At 53.5% G+C, this 19513-nt stretch overlaps 7 protein-coding genes across 7 annotated transcripts; 3 read left to right on the top strand and 4 right to left on the bottom strand.

The window, feature by feature from the left end:
- Positions 1-395: 395 nt before the first annotated feature.
- Positions 396-2766, bottom strand: CC84DRAFT_1151580 (P-loop containing nucleoside triphosphate hydrolase protein; the record flags this gene model as incomplete). Its single annotated transcript, XM_018176753.1, is given in 4 exon segments — positions 396-1003; positions 1053-1256; positions 1310-1712; positions 1732-2766. The coding sequence occupies 4 exon segments, from the start codon at positions 2764-2766 to the stop codon at positions 396-398; spliced, it is 2250 nt and encodes a 749-aa protein (XP_018033548.1).
- A 1663-nt stretch (positions 2767-4429) lies between these two features.
- Positions 4430-6507, top strand: CC84DRAFT_961683 (uncharacterized protein). The gene is made up of 2 exons (XM_018187967.1): positions 4430-4966; positions 5012-6507. The coding sequence occupies exons 1-2, from the start codon at positions 4840-4842 to the stop codon at positions 6331-6333; spliced, it is 1449 nt and encodes a 482-aa protein (XP_018033547.1). The 5' UTR covers positions 4430-4839; the 3' UTR covers positions 6334-6507.
- Positions 6508-7847, top strand: CC84DRAFT_961812 (NAD(P)-binding protein). Its single transcript, XM_018187969.1, has one exon. The coding sequence runs from the start codon at positions 6681-6683 to the stop codon at positions 7752-7754; it is 1074 nt and encodes a 357-aa protein (XP_018033546.1). The 5' UTR covers positions 6508-6680; the 3' UTR covers positions 7755-7847.
- Positions 7848-9102: 1255 nt separating this feature from the next.
- On the bottom strand, positions 9103-10965 carry CC84DRAFT_1166922 (Las1-domain-containing protein). The gene is made up of 3 exons (XM_018179083.1): positions 10826-10965; positions 10622-10764; positions 9103-10570 (listed from the first exon to the last, which is right to left on the bottom strand). The coding sequence occupies exons 1-3, from the start codon at positions 10937-10939 to the stop codon at positions 9532-9534; spliced, it is 1296 nt and encodes a 431-aa protein (XP_018033545.1). The 5' UTR covers positions 10940-10965; the 3' UTR covers positions 9103-9531.
- Positions 10966-12853: 1888 nt separating this feature from the next.
- Positions 12854-14673, bottom strand: CC84DRAFT_1166920 (uncharacterized protein). Its single transcript, XM_018179082.1, has one exon. It carries the CDS (start codon positions 14171-14173, stop codon positions 13088-13090), a length of 1086 nt encoding a protein of 361 aa, XP_018033544.1. The 5' UTR covers positions 14174-14673; the 3' UTR covers positions 12854-13087.
- CC84DRAFT_961878 (uncharacterized protein) lies at positions 14371-15657 on the bottom strand. Its single transcript, XM_018187970.1, has 2 exons — positions 15225-15657; positions 14371-14990 (listed from the first exon to the last, which is right to left on the bottom strand). Exons 1-2 carry the CDS (start codon positions 15484-15486, stop codon positions 14569-14571), a joined length of 684 nt encoding a protein of 227 aa, XP_018033543.1. The 5' UTR covers positions 15487-15657; the 3' UTR covers positions 14371-14568.
- CC84DRAFT_961788 (uncharacterized protein) lies at positions 15658-16615 on the top strand. Its single transcript, XM_018187968.1, has 2 exons — positions 15658-16530; positions 16589-16615. Exon 1 carries the CDS (start codon positions 15829-15831, stop codon positions 16369-16371), a length of 543 nt encoding a protein of 180 aa, XP_018033542.1. The 5' UTR covers positions 15658-15828; the 3' UTR covers positions 16372-16530; positions 16589-16615.
- The last annotated feature ends 2898 nt before the right edge of the window (positions 16616-19513 follow it).

Raw genomic sequence — 19513 nt, 5'->3', positions numbered from 1 at the left:
TTATGCTACTTTGATCGCTCCTGTACCGGTACCGGTACCTCCGTTCGGTCGAACCGAATCCACAATAATGAACTCTAATTTTTATTCTGTCTCTCTGCCTCTGTTGTTCATATCACCATATTAAGCTTATTCCAAGCTTTTTCTGACACTTTAGCACATTGTATCGAGGCTTTCAACAATTACCAGTCAGCAGGGAGGTAGGGAAACAGAATAAATATGTCAAGATTTCATGTTGAGGAGATCTCTTGTATGGGAAGGTGGTAAAGGAACATTTGCAAGGCACCGATTCCAAAAAGAGCTCAGGACATGATGCGGAACGCTAAGCAAGAAAGACCTGGTCTCTAGAGACACAGACTGACCAAATCGCATCCGCCAATCAGGCAAATTGCATAAATCTACTTATGGAACCGCCAATAGGCCAAAGAGGCAAATTTTGCGCCGTGACGTAGAGCAGAAGCCAGTCCTATGGCTAGCAGAGCGCCGACGACATGCGCTGTTGGAAGCAACAGGATGATCTCGCGACCATAATTTCGAGTCCAGATGTCAAGCCATCGTTTGTAGTGAACTGCGATAGGGACCGGTTGCGGGGGCAGCAGTGACTGTAGAGATTGTCCAGGATTTCCAGGCTGCCCAGGTTGTACAGGTCCATGATAAGACATGTCTGAGAAGGCTTCTAGTGCCTTCATAATGTCATTCGCTGCTAGTTCGCGATTGTCATTTGCTGCAATAGCGCAGGCGAGGCGAGTTACGTTCTTAATTTGTCTCCCGTTAATTTCATAAGCAGCAACTTCATCGAGAAATTCGTCATCGAGCCAAACAGGGACCGTGGAAGATGATGTGCTTGAGACAAAAGTGGTCCATATAGTGCGCCGGGCTTCTTCGCCCAATTGGGGATAGGCTAGCATCAGGTGAACACGCGAAGCAAACGCGTCATCAATGCTTTGAAGCCGGTTGGTCGTCATGAACATGATTCCCTCAAAATACTCCATGACCCTGAGAAGAACTACCGAACTCGGGTCAGTATTATATATGAGAGAGGTACGGTTTCTCACCTGCTACCAAAGCGTTACGAGTGCTGTCCCACGACGATCTTTGCACCATAAAAACGTCTGCTTCGTCCAGGAGAATGTACGCATTCCACCTAGTCGCCAGTTTGAGAGTCCTTGTCAATTCGCGTTCAATCAATGCACTGTTCTGGCCCATCTCTCCCGCTCCGATCGTGTAGAGGGGCCTCTGTGTTATCTCGGAGATGCTTTCTTGTCAATCCATACCGTTAGCTGGTGCTTCTGCTTATGACTTCTATTCATACCGGCAGTCAAAGTTTTGCCCACGCCAGGTTCTCCGTGCAGCAGGAAAAGAAGACCTTTTCCTTTGCCTTTCACCAGATCGTCAAAGTCCGATAAGTGGTTCTGATGGGCGTTTACAAGAGATATAAGCAAGTCCTTATAATGTTGTGGCAGGACAAGTGCATCGAACGCCTGGCGATTGTATTCAATCTCCGCCAGCCCGCTCACCTTGAAGAGTCCCCAACGACGATGCTGAAACGAGAAGCCAGCAATCTCCTGCGAACATATGAGTATGTCATCATCGCAAAGCTTCTCGTGTTCCATATCCTTGCCACGGATCAATTTGGAGCCTTGTATGTAATCACTCATGCTGGGATCAATATTGCTGACGTATTCCTCACAGTCCACAACGACTCTTCCGTCCGCCTAAATTTTTTCAGTATACATCACTTTGAATACAGTGAAAATCCCTCACCTCTAAGGTCTCATACTCGGCGTCGCCATCGTCATCAATATCCTTGAAGATCCGCGCAGTGCCACGATAGTTTCGGTGGTTCACTCCCAGCAATGTGAGAAAGACCCTGCCTCTAGCCATTAATGACTCCCGAATTCTCAGGTTATCCTTGTGAAACCGTAAAGGTATGATTTCCAGGTCGGAAAGGGAACGAAAGCCGTCGTAAACGAAAATACTGGTGTTGCCCCAGGAATAAATAAAATCTTCGCCATCGCATTTGATGATCTCGCATGACAGGTACCAGAACTTTGCGTATCGAAGAGGTTGGGTGTTGCACTCTTGGATTCTCATGCTTCGCAAACGACATACCTGGCCCTCGCCATTAATGTTATGGTAAAGAAGGTCGCCTGGGCGGAATACCATCCACAGGTTGTCAAAATCCAACCCAGGGGTTTCGGTGTTGCTGGCCATATGAGTCTCATAGCTCGCAATCTCTTTCCGAAGAGCTTGCCGTACGTATTTGAGCAGGTACGTTACATGCTGCTTCACATCTTCATCACTGTTTGCTTGTGCGTAAGCGTTGAGCTCATCGCGATAGTGAAAGAGGCAGCGTGGCTCGTCGTAAATTTTGAGAATGCCCGACGTTCCGATATCAACGCCAGGGTATTTCCCAATTACATCCACCATCGCCTTCTTGATGTACGGCGACCTGATCTCGAGAATTGTGGATTCCAGAACCTTGGATTCATCGTAGCACCGCATCAATACCAAAGCCGCATCTGGACTGCGGATCTCTTCAGTATCCAGCTCTTCTTTCGCGCCAACCTGAAGAACAACCTCTTCGCCCTTGCTGTTGAATCGCGTCTCATACACATGGAGCTCGCAAATTTCACCCAAATTTATTTCGTGTTCGGCATTTTTGTCGAGATCACTCAAAGATCCGATACTTGGGGAACGATCAGGTGACGATTCTAATGTCGTGTACGCAATCGGCAGATTTTCGCTATTTTGTTGGTCACAATCCATGCGGTTCGGCAGCCCAAGCCCAGACTCTGGAACGTCGGTATCTCTGAGGTCGGATCCATGCCCCGCGACGGAACTTGAAGGTGCATCCATCTTTACTGTATATTATGGTGATGCCCTAATGGTCACGAAGAAGCAGGCGAAGTATTACTGAAACGTTGAAGAAGCAAGATAGCAAAGACACGGACACGGTGCACTTTTCGTAGAAGAATTATTCAATAAGATATAGTACGACAAGGCAAGCTTAAGGCTACCGGGCGGCGCAGCCGAGATATTGTGGCGCTTGATACGTGGAATGCATGGTTGTACAACATGATGACATACGCCTCGCTAGGCTCCCTTCCGGTCAATCCTTCTCTCTCCAACCTGTCCAATGTTGTTGTACGGCTGCTCCGCTCTGCTCTCCTCTAGCCAGCGTTGCATCATGGGGACATACGGCCCGTTCGATGTTCCGGCCCCCGTGGAGCGGAAGGAAATGCTCGAAAGGTCTGTCGGGTTTCGGTCCAATGGCGTGTATGTAGAGGAGCTCGCATTTACAGCCCCCGCGAAACCGTTATTCTTGCCCTGAACAAGATCTGTATCAGCACCAACCGTCCCTTTCCCCTTCCCCTGCGACACAAGACACACATGCTACTCACATAGCCAGACGATGTCGATCTCTGCTTTTCGTTCTGCATTTTGAGGTCGATATCAGCGGATCGGTTCAGATTCAACTATATCAATTTTGAAGAAAAAAATTTATCAGTAGTGGAAAGCGCAGTGGAAGTGGAGTGGTCGTCAAGCAATTCGATATCATATCCGGGATTTATACTTGGGGATGCTTCAATTCAAAATACTTTTGCTCGCTCTGAACTTCTGATGGTCTTGCATGTCGCCGCCATGTGCAATTACGCGTGTCATTGCGACTCGCACGTCTGATCAGAACCTTTGGGAACTATGGTCGTCGGCGGGATCATCAAAGGGACATTAACCAATGCGCTTTCGACTGACGAGTTCTTTCCCCAAACAATTGTATCGCTCTGGTGGGTCTGCTCTGGCGGTGTGTGCGGACTTTGGTGAACTTTGGTACAGTTGGCTGTATAATGCGGCGCGCAGACTAAGATGCCTCAGACACCCACGGACCTTTCGCGAACTTTTGTTCCAAGCGCGAAAGGCTGTCACAGTGGACTGGTGGCTAAGCACTTGTGACTATCCTATTGGTGCGGGTGCAGCTGCGACAGGGATCTTGAATGTATCGGCGCATGGAGTGAAGTGAGGCTGTGGACTGGAAGTTGCCTAATCGCGGGGGCATGCGCAACAGACCTTTTGCGAACTTCTGCGAACTTTGGCTGGCGGCGTCACAGGAAGCTCGGAACGCTTGAACCCTTTGTTCACAGTAACTAGTAGCCAACCCTATATATTTTTCAGTCATCCTCTTGATCCTTCACTATTTTGCTCTTCCATTCTCACTTACAGCCTTGTAGTTGATACCAGACATGGACCACAATCCGTCAGAATCGCCGGTGCGCTTCAACTGGAGCCCGAATCTTGCGGCTAGCATGCTCACGCCTATTGACTACAACGCCAGTGGGGTCGACATCTCCCAAGACCTGCACTGGACACAGCCTACATCTCCACCCTACCATGCACACGACCAAAGTCAGCGCGAAGCGACATCGGACAATGTGAACGTCAACCCGCTCAATCCGCTTAACCGTGAAAGTAACGATGTCACGATGGAGGACATCCTGGATCCTCGAGCTCCTAATCGTCGGATCCCTTTACCAACCATTGCTTCTGCGTCTCGACGGTCCAAGTATGCGGATCTTGATTGGGATGGTCATCGAGAAAAGCTTTACGAGTTGTACATTCAAGACGGGAAAACTCTATTACAGACGATGGAGATCATGCGAGAAGAGTTCGATTTCGATGCGCCGTATGTATTGCTAGTCTTCCTCAACGCACCGATTTGTTCACTTCGCGAACTTCCGTACTTCCCAATGCACATTGTCTGACTTCTTCAGAGCCAAAGCATTCAAAGACAAGTTCAAGTACTGGGGCTTCCAAAAGAACTTGCCCAGAGAGACGGCTCAGTGGATGGTTCGAAGGGCGTTGTTGAGGAAAGAAAGAAGCAAGGAGACACAATTCGAATATGGAGGTCAGAAGTGGACGCTGGAACAGGCTCTGAGCCGCGCCAGTCGTTCCAAGAAGCCAATAGAAGAATGTGAGTGAGGCCCGTGATTGAGAAGCTCAACTGACTGGTCCTCAGTGGCAAACACACCGGAAGGCATGGTAGTTACTACTCCGGACAACCCGAACGACGCAGTTCCGCCAGGCAATCACGATGATGATGATGAAGAAGAATTTCCGAGGAGTCCCAGTGTTACTGCCATAGGCTCTGATACCCTGCCAGCTGCGCGTGGTTTGCCGCTGAGCTACAATGGCAAGACCAGGCAGGACCTCGCCGATATTCTCAAAGTTGCGCGAGCATCTGCACAGCAAAAAGATGCTGCTAAAGCAGAGCAGGCTTATATTGACGTATTTCGTGGTCTCGAGCACCTTCTATCGCCTACCGCTGTGGATACTGTCAAAATCGGATACGAAATTGCATCATTTTATTGGGAGCAAGGCCGTAAGGCTGATGCAGATGGCATGCTGGAGACCATGTCAGCAACCCATATAAAAGAGCTGGGCATGCATAATCGTAGCACCCAACAGCACATCCTTCACGTCGTAGAGATGTTGAACAGCTGGAAGCGGGGCGAGGATGCTCTAGTGATGTTACAACACGCCAGAGATATCGAAGAAATTGAAAGGGATGCTCGTCCTCGGAGGAGAAACAGAGCGCAAAACATGGCAACCTCGAGCCTTTCAGTAGATGAGAAGCTCCAATCGCTCTATACCGAGGTCGATAGCGCGGTGAATTCTACCCCCATCGACGAAGGGCTCGTCAACGCTCGTATTTTCATGGGCACAAACCATCCCACCATTGAGGTCTTACTGAAAGCCATTGAGAGACAGTGTTTGGATGGACCATCAGGAATGGTTGCCCAAGGACTGCGAGCAAGAGCTGAGCTTCTCAAACATTACATCAGCAAGGGTGGCCGTCTCTCGGCTGCAGACAAACATGCCTTTGAAACTGCAGGAGATCGTCTGAAAATTTTCTGGCGTCGCACCCGCTGGGACAAGAAGCAGTTTCAAAGTCATGAGGTTATAGAGGCTTCTCTCGAGCTTGCTGCCGGAGTGCTACGTGGCAAACTGGTGCAACACGCCCGGTGGATGTTCGGAGAAATCGAGAAGAAGGCAACTGATGTCTTCGGAGCAGATGATGAGCGGACCATCTGGACGCTAATCAACATTGGAATCATATACCAGACATACAGAACCTGGGAGGAGGCTAGGCGCTGGTTTGAGACAGCGCTTGCAGCTTCCCTCGCAGCGTGGGGCACTAGTGATGGCGTAACTAGAGCTCTGGAGAATGCTAGGGACAATCGTCATTTTGCTTATCTCAACGACGAGGGCAGACCGTTCGAGACCATTTTTGGAGTATGTGGCATAACGATCCGTCCAACGAGGCTGCATCTGGAGTAAGGAATCATCTGTAGCTGTCGTCGTGCGTGGAATAAAGTAGGGCTAGTCACAGCGATAGCCAAGTCGTTCCCGTGTTTTTGATGCGCCTCTGCTATATCTTCACATTCCCACGAGAGTCGTGCTTTCAGTGCCTACTCATGGTCGAAAGGGAAATTGTGATAGAGACAGCTGCAGGACCGCTGCCGTTAGGCGTCGGTGTAAACCCCCAGTCGTGACGTCACCCAAGCCTTTACTGCATCGTGGGCGTAACAGCTCACTCAGCTCCGTCAGACCACCAAGGGACAGACCATAAAGCCTGCCAAAATGAATCGCTATCACCATCACTGTCACAATTACAACCACCCAATATGCCATCTCCCAAGACCCTCCTCTCGTTCTATACATCCCTAGTTAAATCCCTCCTCGCTGTAATCTTTGCTCGCCTCTACAAACCCCAGGAGATACCGCCCAAAGATCTCAGAGGCCAGACGGCAATAGTAACTGGGGCGAATAGTGGCATTGGGCTCTCCATTGCCGTCGCCCTTGCAAAACAGGGCACAGCTGTCTGTCTCGCCTGCCGCAACCCGGATCGCGGAGCCGCAGCCGTCGAATATGTTACCTCCTCTTGCAGCGGCAACTCTCAGGGGAAAGTCACCTGTCGGATCCTGGATGTAGGGGACTTGACCAGTGTGCGTTCATTTTGCGAGAAATGGGATGGCGAAATCGACATGCTCGTGCATAATGCGGGTATCGCTGAGCCCGCCTCCGGAGGCCCAATTATAAGCAAAGAGGGCTTGGATATCATGTACACGACGAACTTCCTAGGGAGTTTCCTAATGACGCACCTACTCAAGGCGAGGCTGAGTCCGACGGCGCGAGTAGTATTCACCAGCTCGTCTGGGGCCTACTCCGGGGCATCGCACTTTCTCCAGGAATCCAGCAAATCTTCGCTAGAACATCGTGCACCCGGTCTACTTGCACGGACAACCACCCGGATCAAAGACTTCCTAGGCATCACCGAAAGCTCCGCCCCTACATACGCCCTGACTAAAGCCCAACAAGTCCTCTTCGCCTCCCTTCTGCAGTCTCACTTTTCCGCCTCGCCCTTCCCTAGACGCACAGCCCACGCTTTCACACCGGGTTTCACGTCGACACCGATCTTTGGCAAACTGGTTGTCTCGTGGCAGACTTGGTTCTCTAACCCTCTTTTCGCGGCGCTGAAGATGACGGAGAAGTGGATTGCGGTGGATACGGATGAGGGAGCGAAGACGGGTGTGTGGTTGGCGACTTGGGGGAACGAGCTGGGGATTGAAGGGAAGGGAGGGGGTTTTTGGGAGTGGATGGAGTGGAGAACGAGTTTTGTGGAGTTGATGGGAGAGACGCGTAAAGAGCGGGAGTGGGATACGTGGGAGAGAGACGCAGGAGCTGTTTGGGACAGATAATTGGGGATGGTCGGAGGGGCGTAACATTGTCATCGGTGAGGCTCGAATCGACAAAACTCAAACAGTCCAGTGATGCCGAAGTGATATCAGCATTAGAGTAAGCGCGGTTAGCATCAGCAACCTTCCACAGCCAATACTCGACAAGAGTTTAGTTCGTTGACATGGCGGCCACAAGTAGAGCCCTGTTCATGGGCATTTGAGAAGTAACCACAGATGCGTAAATGCTTTCCGCTTCTGAAAGCAGCCATTGAATGAATTGCAAGTCGGATCTAGGGTTTCTGAGCTTGGTAAGCCTGGCGAGGCGGCCCGCTCGAGGAGCAGCGTAGAAAGCTTCTTCAATGTCTCGCGCCCGAAGGCATGTCTTGATAGCATCCATCTGGCACACAGCCCAACGAGACCTGGCTTTATCAATAAAATCACAACATGACGTCTGACTTAAATTACATGCCATGCGATGGTGATCGTAGTTTTGATGTTGAAATTCAAGTCCGTGGACAGGTCTCGCAATCTAGCATGTTCGCAACAGCTCTCGATGCAGGCTTGACCTTCTCCGAGCTCATTTCGACAGATTGAGTCAGCGCATCTGTAAATTCGCTCCTTTGAGTCGATCCTAGTGTGTCAGTCTACCACAGTCAACCATGGCAAATAGTTCCTCTCGTAAAATCCTTGATCCGGGATCTCGTCCAGGGCGTCTAGGATCATGAGAGCCCGCTTGGAACAGTACTCAATTGTCTCCCTCAGAGCGCCTACGAGCTTTGTCATGGAGGGAGAGTGGCCTTTATACCGAAACTCAGTGTACGTGCTTCGCACTGATTCAGGAATGGAATCATCAGCTGCCCAAAGCTGACGTAGTGGAACCCTTTGCATGGCGTCTACGGATTGAGTTTGTTGATCTTAGAAGTCGAGATAGAAGTAAGCCAGCCTTTCATCTTGCGAACAGTCGCATAATTGCTTTGATGCCTCAACGACTGTAGAACAGAGGGCGCTTTTGCTACTTTCGGCTAGGAATTGTTAGCAGGGTAATGATCCTGTGCGCTGGCTTGAAGGCGATCGCACCGATGCTGGGCTTACGTATTCCAGTGAGCCATATGAGGGAAGGCATCTGTATCGATCGTTGGAATGTCTCTGATTTCAAGAACCAGAGTCCAGTGTTTGGCACTTTGGATTTGATAGCGTTGTTGAACCTGATTTGCCTTGAGATGTTCTTGTTTGTGCAGTGGCCATCTGACGTTACGCAACCATTTTCTTGATCTTGAGTTCGTGGGAGCGATATACAAACACAGTGTGCTGTTCACTTCAGAAACTTTGTTGTCGCACAGCTCGGTCGTTCCGTAAAGAACTAAGCAGTCTTCGAACTTGTTCCCTCGATGAGTCTGCTGTTCGGTGAAGCGTTCGAGTTGCTCCAAAACCCCGCTTAGTGCACTAAGCTCTTCGACGAGCTCCTGTGATTCTGTAGTCGTGTGTTTAACTGAGGTGACATATCCTCTGAGGCATTGTTGCAGCTAAATGGTGAAGCTGAGAAGCCCCGCGATACCTGCGGTGATGCCGAATGGATCCATATACCGTAAAAGCGAGTTAATACGATATTGTTTTCAATGTTGAATGCGATGTGGGTGATATTAGGTTCATCGTGGGGCTACGACTTGCGCGTTGCAGCCCAGCCTGGTGAGGTGAAGCGCATGCCAAGTGTCGTGCATATGCAAGGCTGAGAATGGGACGACTATCGGTCAATTTGGGAGTTGGTAATTGAGATTATCACAGTATATGTATTTGAGCATCAGTCGTCTTCTGACCACCCGGGTGGTAACCAGCCGATAGGCCGCGGTCTCCACAACCCAGGATACTTCTGCGGCCCACGCATCTGCTTTGTGTCGCTCAACGACTCCGAGACTAGTGATTCTGCCTCAATGACATCCACATCCATCTCATCTGGACCAGCTTGAGATCTAGGAGGAAGCGCTTGCGCGTCGTCATCTTCATATGCATCCTCTTTTGCGACTCCCAAAATCTCGAGCCATGATTTTCTTCCCGGCACACTGCCATCCTTCAACAGGTCCTCCGCTAGCTTTAGCGTCCAGAACGTAGGTGTCGAAAGACAGAGACCCAAGACGTCATCCAGCAATTTCCTTCTGCGGGGCTCTTGTGACTCCTGCTGCCATTCTGCCGAGTCGAGCATACGGACCACCCACGCACACATGCCCTCCATCGCGGGATCCTCCTCAACGCTTGCCGTACCGCGCCCAGGCAAGGCCAGCACACCAATCATTCGCTCGGTTAGTGTCTGCAAAAACAACGAATCGATGGTGCCAAGCGCGGTGACGAACGGCGTCCAGATGAGATATGCGCCCTCCATGCTACTTCCCAGCTTCTTGCCCACAGGGAGAATGTTCCTCTCCGCAACCAGCAAATGCACCAGTATCTTCCCCTTCACGCTCCCCGCAGCTCCAATCCGCAGCCAGCCCCCGACCGCATTGTCCGCTGCCCGTGGGCTTTTACTCCTGCTCTTGATCTCCGCTTTGCGTTCCTTGACATAACTTTTCAGCACGCCCTGCAGCCGCTCCTTGACCTCAGACTCGTCGAGCTGCTGCGCGCTCCCAGCAGACGTGAGCAGCGCATCTAGATGCGACCAATAGTGTTCCCAAAGCCACTCGAGGCTCTCGTTTGCAGCGCGCTTGAGCTCGGCGAGCGAGGGGAGATGGCGGTGGACGATTCGGTGCCGGGTCTCGCGGAGGGAGACGGGGAATTGAGGCGTGGTCTGTGCCGGCAGACTGAGGCGTGCGAGATCGGAATGTGTGTCGAGGATGCCGGTCACGAATCTGCATCCTGTATTAGAGAGGGAGAGCGTAGGAGGATAGGTGTGTAGGTACCTTGATATCGCGGTCGCATACACTAGTCTCAGCGCATGAGATGGCACGCCCTGTTTACCATCACGCAGCTTGGCTTCGACGATATCCGCCGTGCTCTCCAGCAGCAAAGGCAGCTCGAGCTTTCGCGCCCGCCATGCGATAATCTGAGGGCCATGACTTAGCGAGCAACTCAGCAAAATCTGTTAGACAGAGTGGTCAACGAACCTTGTTCACTGCTCTCTCGCGCGCAACATCGTCGTCTGCAGCAAAGAGATCGCGCCGTACGGTAAGTAGCTCATCGGCATCTCGCCAGGGCGTAACGACGAATTGCGGCGCCATGGCGAGGCCGCGGCGCTACAAGAACATTTTCGAGGTTTGAAGCGGCATGCGCTAGGCTTTAACGCCAGCTTTAAATCCGTGCTGCAACAACAGGACAACTTTTGTCTCCAACTATCGACTTTGACGATTGCATTTTCTCGAGCTTCTCCACTTCAATTCGGCTCTGTTTACGAGCCTTTCTACCACCACCACCCTTTACCTGGGATGGGACTGCCTCCCCCTCTTGATCGATGGATCATCGATCCTGGACTGATCGGTCAGGAGGCCTAGTCATTCATCACATGGGTGAAAATCCAAGTATCCTGATTTTAGGGAATATGCTCTGAAGTCCAGATCGGCCTATTGCCGGCTTAGGGTCGCTGTGCTTCTCACGAGCTGCTGGAGAAGTTTGTTTCGTAGCGCTGGCGTCACAGTACGTTTGCAGCGCCACGAGAGGAGACATGTGGCTCGATATCAAAGAAGGCTTCGGCGTCGTCAGTACACTCGTCTAGCTCTTTGTCTTAGTCCTGAAGCCTCGATCTATGCCTCGCGATCAACGACCCAACTAGGGGAGGCGTGGATTTTGGACACGAACACCCCTACCCCAAGCACCAGAGACGAAGCATCTATGACAATTCACAACTGTGCCACAGTGTCAGATCAACATCGATCCACAACAACAGTCAAGCCGGCCTCGGAGCATTAACCACGACACGTGAACGCGTGCCCTCGCGTCCTGGCGCCTTGTCCCGTCCCATCTCTCAACACCACCGACCAACAATTTTTTCTTAGCAACCCCCCCAGCTCCCGACTATCGATACGCGCGTGCGCACCTATTGGCGCCCCACCTCACCCCTCCCTACCCCTAACGCTACCGCGCCCGCGCCCATCCGAAAGAATAGCACCCCTTCACAAGTGTCAACCTCTGACCTCATCCGGAGCCGATCCTTCCAACGCGCTTCTCCCGCCCGCGCGTGCAGTAGCCCGGCCCCAAAGTCAAACCTGCGCACGCAGAGAAAACTCTCCTGCACGCGAGCCCGCAACGCCAATTGCGCCGTCGCGGGCGGATACCCGCCCAGCACGAGACGAGCGCATGGCAATGGCACACATGAGCAAGCATGGCAGCGCGATGGAGCAACTGTGGCGACGACCGAGCCGTGCTGACTTGGTCTTGATTGACTTGCAGTGAGCAAGTTGGGGTGCAGGCTATTGTGCAGTGCTTCCTTGCTTGCTGGCTCGACAATAGCGTATAGCGTATAGCAGGACAATAACACGGCGCAGTGGCTCCCTTCCGAAGCCAGCCAGCCTATGTCTGTGGCACTGGAACGCTAGAACTCCACTCCAATAGCCCTCTCCCCTCTTCGGAAATAGAAACGCGAAGGTCTCCAGAGCAGACGCCAGGCGCACCGCGGCGCAGCAACACACGAGGCCACGGCATGGCGACAACGTGCGAACAAACTTTCACCACACGACTTAACATTTGCTCGCTCCACGCGTGCAGATGCAGCTTGCAGCGCCGACCGACCCACGCCTACGTTCGACAACGCCACGCCACGCCCCTTCCGAGAACGACCGAGATGACGACGGGCGCGGCGAGCACTCGACTGGATACTCGTCTCGTCTCGCTCCGCCTCGTGTTGCGCGTGCTTTGGTGTGTTCTCGGTCACACGCCCGGCCCAATCCGCTTACGCAACGCCATTGGGTAACGCTTCGCCTACGTACCTTTAGCGTCCCGTACCAGGCGGTTGTTTTAACAGCGGGCATTTCGCGGGCTATGCCCTCTAGCGAAAGCTAACAACTCCCGAGATCCAGGTCGCTAGTCTGTGTAAGCCGTGCGCTGATGTAAATGTGCAGAGGTGCTGCGCAGCTTGTTCGTTGGTCCACTGCTGGGTAGGCAGCCATGCAGATGACTCAGGAATTGGGACGCATGGTAGGTTTGGTGGGTTGTACAATTAGTTTTGTTGAGCATGCTCGCATGCTGGCTGCGCTATGCTAATGCTGTTGTTTCGTCTACATACATCCTGTCTGTGACATACATCGATCGAACGCGTTGGCCGATGCCGCGTGTTCACGCCTTTGCAGGCTTGGGTATCTGTATCCGTTCGCAACAATATCTCGATCACACAATGAGATCAACGCCAACGCTATGCTAGATATAGGAAATGTCGTTCATAGCCAACCGTAGCCATATCCAGCGTCCCGCACTGGCATGGAAGGCTGCTTGAGGTGTTGGTACCACCACTCTTTGGAAATGTTCTCGTCCTCATCAAAGAAGAAGCTCTGTCCTTCCATGTTACCAGCAGGTTGATCCTTGGCAGAAGCGACAGGGGCCACGGGTGCCGGAGGTGGTGGCAATTCTTCCTCTCCGTCGTCAGAGCTGGCATTATCATCTTGGTCGTCGTCATCCTCGTCCTCGTCCTCCTCGGGTGGTTGCCATGTCTCTTCAAGTTTGAGGCCCTTTCCAGTCGCCTCACCAAGGGGAGAGGTCCAATCAAGGGAGGAGTCGGAGACGTCGTAGAGACCCATGCCAATCAGCTCTTTGCCGGAATCTTCCATGCTTGCGCCGGCCTGTTGCTCTTCGGGCTCGGTAGGGTGCTGAATAGGGAGGAAATCCATCGAGTTATTTTGCGATGCAGCTTGCTCCTGGTTCTTGCGAGCCCACTCCTGAAGATACCATGGCATGGGTTCTGTGGCAGGCGTAGAGTATGCAGAGTGAACATGGGATTGTTGAGATTGCTGCGTCTGCCAGCTGGAGTCGGAGTCTTGAGAGCCTCGGTGGGTTTCGTAGCCAGTCATGTAAGTGGGATATTGCTGAGTGGTGTCTGCACCCATGGAATTTCTTGCGGAGAAAGAATAGAAATCGGATCCTTGAACAGAAGTTTGATCCGAGTAGGTTTGTGACCAGTCTTGCGACTGATCGAACATGGTCGATTGAGGCCGAGTGTAGTACTGGTTGGATGAGGGATGCCAGCTCATTGGACGAGTGTTGGCAGGCTCGCCCATTGGCTCAATCTCCTCATTGCTGGTGATGCCCATCATCATGTTGTAATGGTCGTCAAGGGTTGCGTAGAGCTTTGCTCCCGTGGTAGTCTTTCTGCGTTCGACAGTCCGCGGGCTGTTGTGGTTGCTCCGCGGCTTCTCAACGCGATACGGGTGTCCTGGTTGGCTGTTGGAGCTTCGTGCTGTGCGGTATGGATTGGGAGCATATGCAGTCATGTTGGTGGCCATGTCGTATGGCGATAGCGAGTTGCTCATGTCGGGCGAAGGCAGCAGATATGTCGAGGGTGCGTGGTGCGTGGTGTGTCAGGTGGTCCGGAGTCACAGAGATCAGAGTCGTTGGAAGGCATGGGGCATGTGCATAGGTATATGGGGTGCCAAGGAATACAGACGGTTTGGGAAGGATGGGTGGGAGACTCTGGAGGGACGGCTAAGATGCAACTCACTTGCCAGGACGGCCTAGGCGAGCAAGAGGGCAGGCGTACCAAGAGGGGCATAGAGTGCAGGCAAGGAAGCGGTGGCATGCTATACGGCGACCAAGGGATGTGAAGGAACGGCACTACTGTGACGGCCAGGCGGCTCGGGAGCTGATGGACCAATTCACCATGGTGGATGCAGGCGACGAAAAGGAAGAAGGGCAATTTGCGGCCGAATCACAGGGCCGTGGGCCAGCATGGCGCGCGTTGCAACGACGGCATCCGTGCATGCGCGAGGAACCTCCACATGGCGGACAGGCAGGCTGGGTGGTGCGACTGGGGGTCGGCGGTGCTAAATGTGCGACTCGTAGCGGGCGGGCTGGGGCTAGGGCCAGGACACCAGGGAGGCGAGGTGTTGGTGGGAGACGAGGCGGGCGAGGCGGTCAAGGGCAGCAAGTGTTTAGCCGCCTGGAGGGAGGCAGAATTAGTCCTCGGGCGAGGGACAGAGTGGGCCAAGTGAGGAGACTGGGATGCGTTCGAGGGGATGCAGATGCAGACGGAGGTGCGTCTTCGAAGTGGTCCCAGGGGCTGGGGTGGCCGCATGCAGCCGGCAGCCGGGGCAGCAGGGCGCCGGCTGATTGGGCAGCAGGAGCGAACGGCTTCCAGAAACTGCACGACGTGGCCCGCAGCCCTGAGCTGTGACCGGCGGCGAGCACAGGCGGTGCCGGTTTCATGGATCGGCGGCCAGGGGTGGCGCCAGCAGCGCGCACAGGATGGGCGATGAGATGGGCGATGGACAAGGGCCGCCGACGAGGGCTCCATGCCTTCCCCACCCAAACTCGCCTGCCGGCCGTGCGCGCTGCGCTGAAACCGTGCAGGCAGCGGGCTAGCGCCTTCCCTGGCCAGCAGCGCGCTCCTGCCTCCACAGCGCGCGCAGGCCCACAAGCCACCGAACGAGCACCAGCACGGCTCGGGGCTGCACGCTCGCCCGTCTGACCCAACACCTCCTTCGGCGCCCTGGCGAGGCGTGACAGCAGCACTCGCGATTCCTGCGAAACGCACGCGCCCGCCATCCACTCTGGGTTTGCCCGGCCGTCCCTCCATGCCAGGTCGGTCAGACCGCGAGACGAGCGTGCCACGCCTTGTCTGGTGCATCGTCTGGTGTCCCAAGGAACGCGCCGTCTTCAGCGTGCACACATCACGCCCGGTGCTCCGAGAGAGACGCCGTTGCCCATCCTGCACACGTCAGTTGCCGTGCATCACATCAGGTCACAGCGGCTGCCTGTCCGCTTGTTTCCCAGTGCAACAGGCCGGTTCCGTTCCAGTCCGCAGACTCACCGGGCCAACGCCAGCGCTGCCTGCATCAAGCAACAATGGCAGCCACACTTGAGGCTGTTCACCTTCGAGCCGGCCGAGCCCTAGCGCTCCTTTCCCCACGGTGTCCAAGCCCGAACCGGCAAGACCGTTTGGAAAACTCGATAACGAAATATCGCCGGCATGGTGGCTTTTCAGCCGAGCGCCGACACGAGCCCTGGCCTAGGATGCCCCAGCCAACCGATCGACGCCAAACCGGCCATCATCGAGCCCGATCCCTTTGCAAGATGGCGCGCCAGAAAAAGCCCATCTCCGTGCGTAGGTCTGTGTGACCTTTCATCCACGCCAGGCCTGCGATGCCAAACGTCTTATGCTGACGCAATGCACTTCTTGCGCCTAATCAACACCGCGCTCATCCCTGAAGCGCTTGCAATATGTATGCACCATCGCGATGACTCCGACACTTTCAGAAGCAACCCAACCCACCCGCCAGGGCATTGCGACGGCGATCCGCAGTGTGAAGTCCAATGCAGTAGGGGCTGTCTCCGAAAAGGAGCGGCATGCGATCCCCATCCGCTCCGTTACCAAGCGCATCCCACGCATCCCCATCACGTTTCGGTCGAGGATGCCATGTTGCAGCATAGCCAGCTCGGATCAATGTTCGTTTGTGGCTGCGGTACGGTCAAGCGGGCACCCGCCTCGTCGCATCACGAGACGAGAGAGTAAGCATTGGGCAGGGGCACGCTTTTCATGGCGCGTATGCATCTACCTGCAGTCGGTATCGGATCGCAACGATGGATGTGTGCTGACCGGCGTTGGCGCCCTCACCTACCCAAGGTAGCATAAGGTTCTGGTAGTGAATCAACTGCGATCCTCACGAGTACAGTACATGTCCGCGTGCCAGGGGGCAATCGAAGTTAGGAAGGCCACTAATCGGCCGTAGTTTCAGCAGTGCCCCTTCCGGCCTTTTCAGCTCAACAGCCTATCAAAACGTATGCGGGGCCAAGGATTTTTTGTCTTGCATCCAACCAGGCTGAGCAGTGACAGCCTCAGCCCGGCAATCTGCTTCACGGGAAGGAGTTTTTGATGACGTACACTCGGCGTTCCACGAGATGAGTGGGTCCAAGCGTGGCGTTTCGTTGTCATCTGTTGGAAATGTGGAAAAAGTGCTGCGGCATGTGCGGCTTCGGCACGACAACCCCAAGCGGTCCGAATATGTTGCACATCCTTGCACGGAAAAACAACAGGTCTGCCGTGCAACCAGCTTCCAGCGGTGATCCTACGACTGTGGGCACTTGTCCTCGGATAGAGTTTGGAATGCGTGCATTGCCGGTCTTGCGAGCACGAGAAACTATGGGGGCAGTTGTCGTGTCAAGTTGACGCTGCAGAAAAAGCAAAGTCAATGGCTCGCAGCCGCCTACCTCCGCGTGGCAGCACCAGGCAGAAGCGATTTGCGTCGGTAGGCTCACACCAAGCGAAGGCTTGCATTACTTTTAGTGGTATGGACGATCACAGCCGGATGCTGTGCGTGTTCTAGACTCATGGCATTTTTAAACGCTAATGCGCAGATTCGGACTGCCGGTTTGAAACCCATGACTTAATATTCAACTGGGCAACTCCCTCGGCATGATTCATTCTCATACACTGACGACTGACTCAGCTATCCTCTAGTAAGACGTTTTGCATCCGTATTCTGCGCGTAGTTCTCGATCCGGTAACCGGAGACACCTCGCCTGCAGACTATCGATACCTGCCAGTCATGGGGCTCCGACAAAAACATGCGGCGTAGCATTTCACAGACTCGAAGCGATGCCAAACTAGGCGCCTCGTTCCAGGATGTCAATCTGCGTGTCCAACAAATGAAGGAGCCAAAGCGACGCAAGGGGCTAGGAATCCCAGGGTCCCGCAACCACAGCTGACAGAACAACGCGAGTTGTGAAACGCCTCTAATAGGAAGCAACCTACTAAAGGCTGCCTTCGGCCGTGTTTTTATTTGCTGGCTCGCAGGTCTGACCTGCAATCAGTTTCACGCCAGAGACGCAACGCTGTTTAATTGGCTGGAGGGCTGACTTCCTTGGAAGTCTTTTCGCGTACGAGTCCTCCCCAGGGGCGGAAGCGAGTAACGTCCAGTATCAGACCACAGCCTGTTCAATTCAGCAGTACAATCCCTATGTACGATGTGTCACATCCTCATTCCGGGAGCTTAGTCGGGGTCGCAGAAGAGCGGCTTACGGCGCGCATTGATTTGCTGCCGACCACCATGCCGACCCATCACCCTGGAGCTATAGCACACATCGTGACCACGTTCAATTTTTTGTGGGTTCCCAAGGCCGCCAAACGCAAGCCCAAGCACATTTGTTCGAAGTAGCAGCCGTCGCTACGCCACGTCGCTGCCGCGAATGCAACCGATGTATTCCCCTTTCGGGTCATGGTTCTGATTCGAGGCGGTGTCCCGTACCAAGTCTACGGACTTGCTTTCATGCCCAACCCGTAACCGAATCGCGTTCGGGTCTTTGCTACTGCAACCATTCCTCACCGACTAACATTAGCCATACGCACGCAACAAATTTGGAAATGGTCAGACAGGGCTGAGTCGAGCCATCGTCAAACAACACCCTTCTGCGCCAGGTTTTTGCGATCCTCAGTGCGCCATCAGCGTACGGCACGCAACTGGCTCATCGCAAGACTGTTTCCGTCTGGCTATCATCAAGATTCCAGTCTCTGTCTGGTCGGCGGTCGCTAACGGAGCACATGTATTACCCGAGGCCTCGATCATATTTCCGCAAGCCTACATACATACAAATATTGAAGCGCATGTGAAAAGACTCCATTATCCCACGCGCGGGGTCAGCAGTTGAAGAGCAATATTCGTACCTTGGAGTCTGCATGCCGTATTTATCCGCGTCTTGGCCAGATGGATGCAAGGCTGGGGTCGCTGACGATGCAGATTCCAGGCAGCTCGCGAATCTTTCCCTCCAACATTCGGGGCTGACGTATTTACGAGGATCCTGCATTACGGCGATCTCTACTCATCCTCGAGTGTTCATCTTGACTTGCAAGGATTTCGTGAAAACAGCTTGCCCAAGCTCGGCCGTTTACGCGCCTAAAGTCTTCCGCTACCCTTCCGATACTTCGCATATCATCTAGCTCGAAACTTCACGCCTCTCAACGCTTCGCCAGATACAGTCAGTGGCATCTTGGAATCAGTTCGTTGTCTTCGCCAGGAAAGGTAGGAGAGTGGCGGATAAATGATTATCCCAACAAAGCATTCCGACCACTGAGAAGGAAAATCACCGTCAGCGTCCGCGGGACAAGGTCCTGCCAAAGGTACCAAGTACAGGTTGGCCCATCAGCATGCACAGCACCTGCACAACCAAATACGATCATGTATACTATGAATGGTTGTCATTCATGGGGGTGTAGCTTCGTCGCTTAGAACCTGATGCCTCTGATGGATGTTGCCTCGACATCGGAGACTCTGCGCCTCTTCCATCGGAATCCTACAACGAGCGGTAGGTCTCAGAGTGAACGCCGTACAGGGAAACGTGCGAACGGACTCCGGACCTGCAGTTTTTAGTCTAAACGCCCACGTACACACGGCCATCTACGAACAGCATGCTCACATCGCGTCGTCTTCCCCTTACTATGCCAACTTTCCCTCGTACTATTGTCTGCGCGCCTACTTCCCATTTCTCTATCCGCCCTTCACGCGCACATTTCACATCGTGCTACTGTTCCCGCCCCCGCTCCACATTGCTCTGCCCTGAATGAACCTGCTCCTCAGTGTGCTGTTGTTATTGCACCGTCTTTGCCATGGTTTCACTTACATCTTTGCGTTGTCTTTAACCTTGTCTTTGCCATAGTGTTT

This window comes from Paraphaeosphaeria sporulosa (assembly GCF_001642045.1).
Source record: "Paraphaeosphaeria sporulosa strain AP3s5-JAC2a unplaced genomic scaffold CC84scaffold_8, whole genome shotgun sequence".
Taxonomy (NCBI): Eukaryota; Fungi; Ascomycota; class Dothideomycetes; order Pleosporales; family Didymosphaeriaceae; genus Paraphaeosphaeria; species Paraphaeosphaeria sporulosa.
Note: the sequence above shows the minus strand (reverse complement) of the source record. Positions and strands in the feature narration are given on the sequence as shown.

Coding starts and splice junctions, on each gene's coding strand:
- CC84DRAFT_961683 (XM_018187967.1), top strand. CDS start 4,840: ATGGTTCGAAGGGCGTTGTTGAGGAAAGAAAGAAGCAAGGAGACACAA. Junction 4,967..5,011: donor CAAGAAGCCAATAGAAGAAT/GTGAGTGAGGCC, acceptor ACTGGTCCTCAG/TGGCAAACACACCGGAAGGC.
- CC84DRAFT_961812 (XM_018187969.1), top strand. CDS start 6,681: ATGCCATCTCCCAAGACCCTCCTCTCGTTCTATACATCCCTAGTTAAA.
- CC84DRAFT_1166922 (XM_018179083.1), bottom strand. CDS start 10,939: ATGGCGCCGCAATTCGTCGTTACGCCCTGGCGAGATGCCGATGAGCTA. Junction 10,765..10,825: donor GCGAGAGAGCAGTGAACAAG/GTTCGTTGACCA, acceptor CATGGCCCTCAG/ATTATCGCATGGCGGGCGCG. Junction 10,571..10,621: donor TATGCGACCGCGATATCAAG/GTACCTACACAC, acceptor TACAGGATGCAG/ATTCGTGACCGGCATCCTCG.
- CC84DRAFT_1166920 (XM_018179082.1), bottom strand. CDS start 14,173: ATGAGCAACTCGCTATCGCCATACGACATGGCCACCAACATGACTGCA.
- CC84DRAFT_961878 (XM_018187970.1), bottom strand. CDS start 15,486: ATGCACCAGACAAGGCGTGGCACGCTCGTCTCGCGGTCTGACCGACCT. Junction 14,991..15,224: donor CGCGCTGCTGGCCAGGGAAG/GCGCTAGCCCGC, acceptor AGTTTCTGGAAG/CCGTTCGCTCCTGCTGCCCA.
- CC84DRAFT_961788 (XM_018187968.1), top strand. CDS start 15,829: ATGGTGGCTTTTCAGCCGAGCGCCGACACGAGCCCTGGCCTAGGATGC.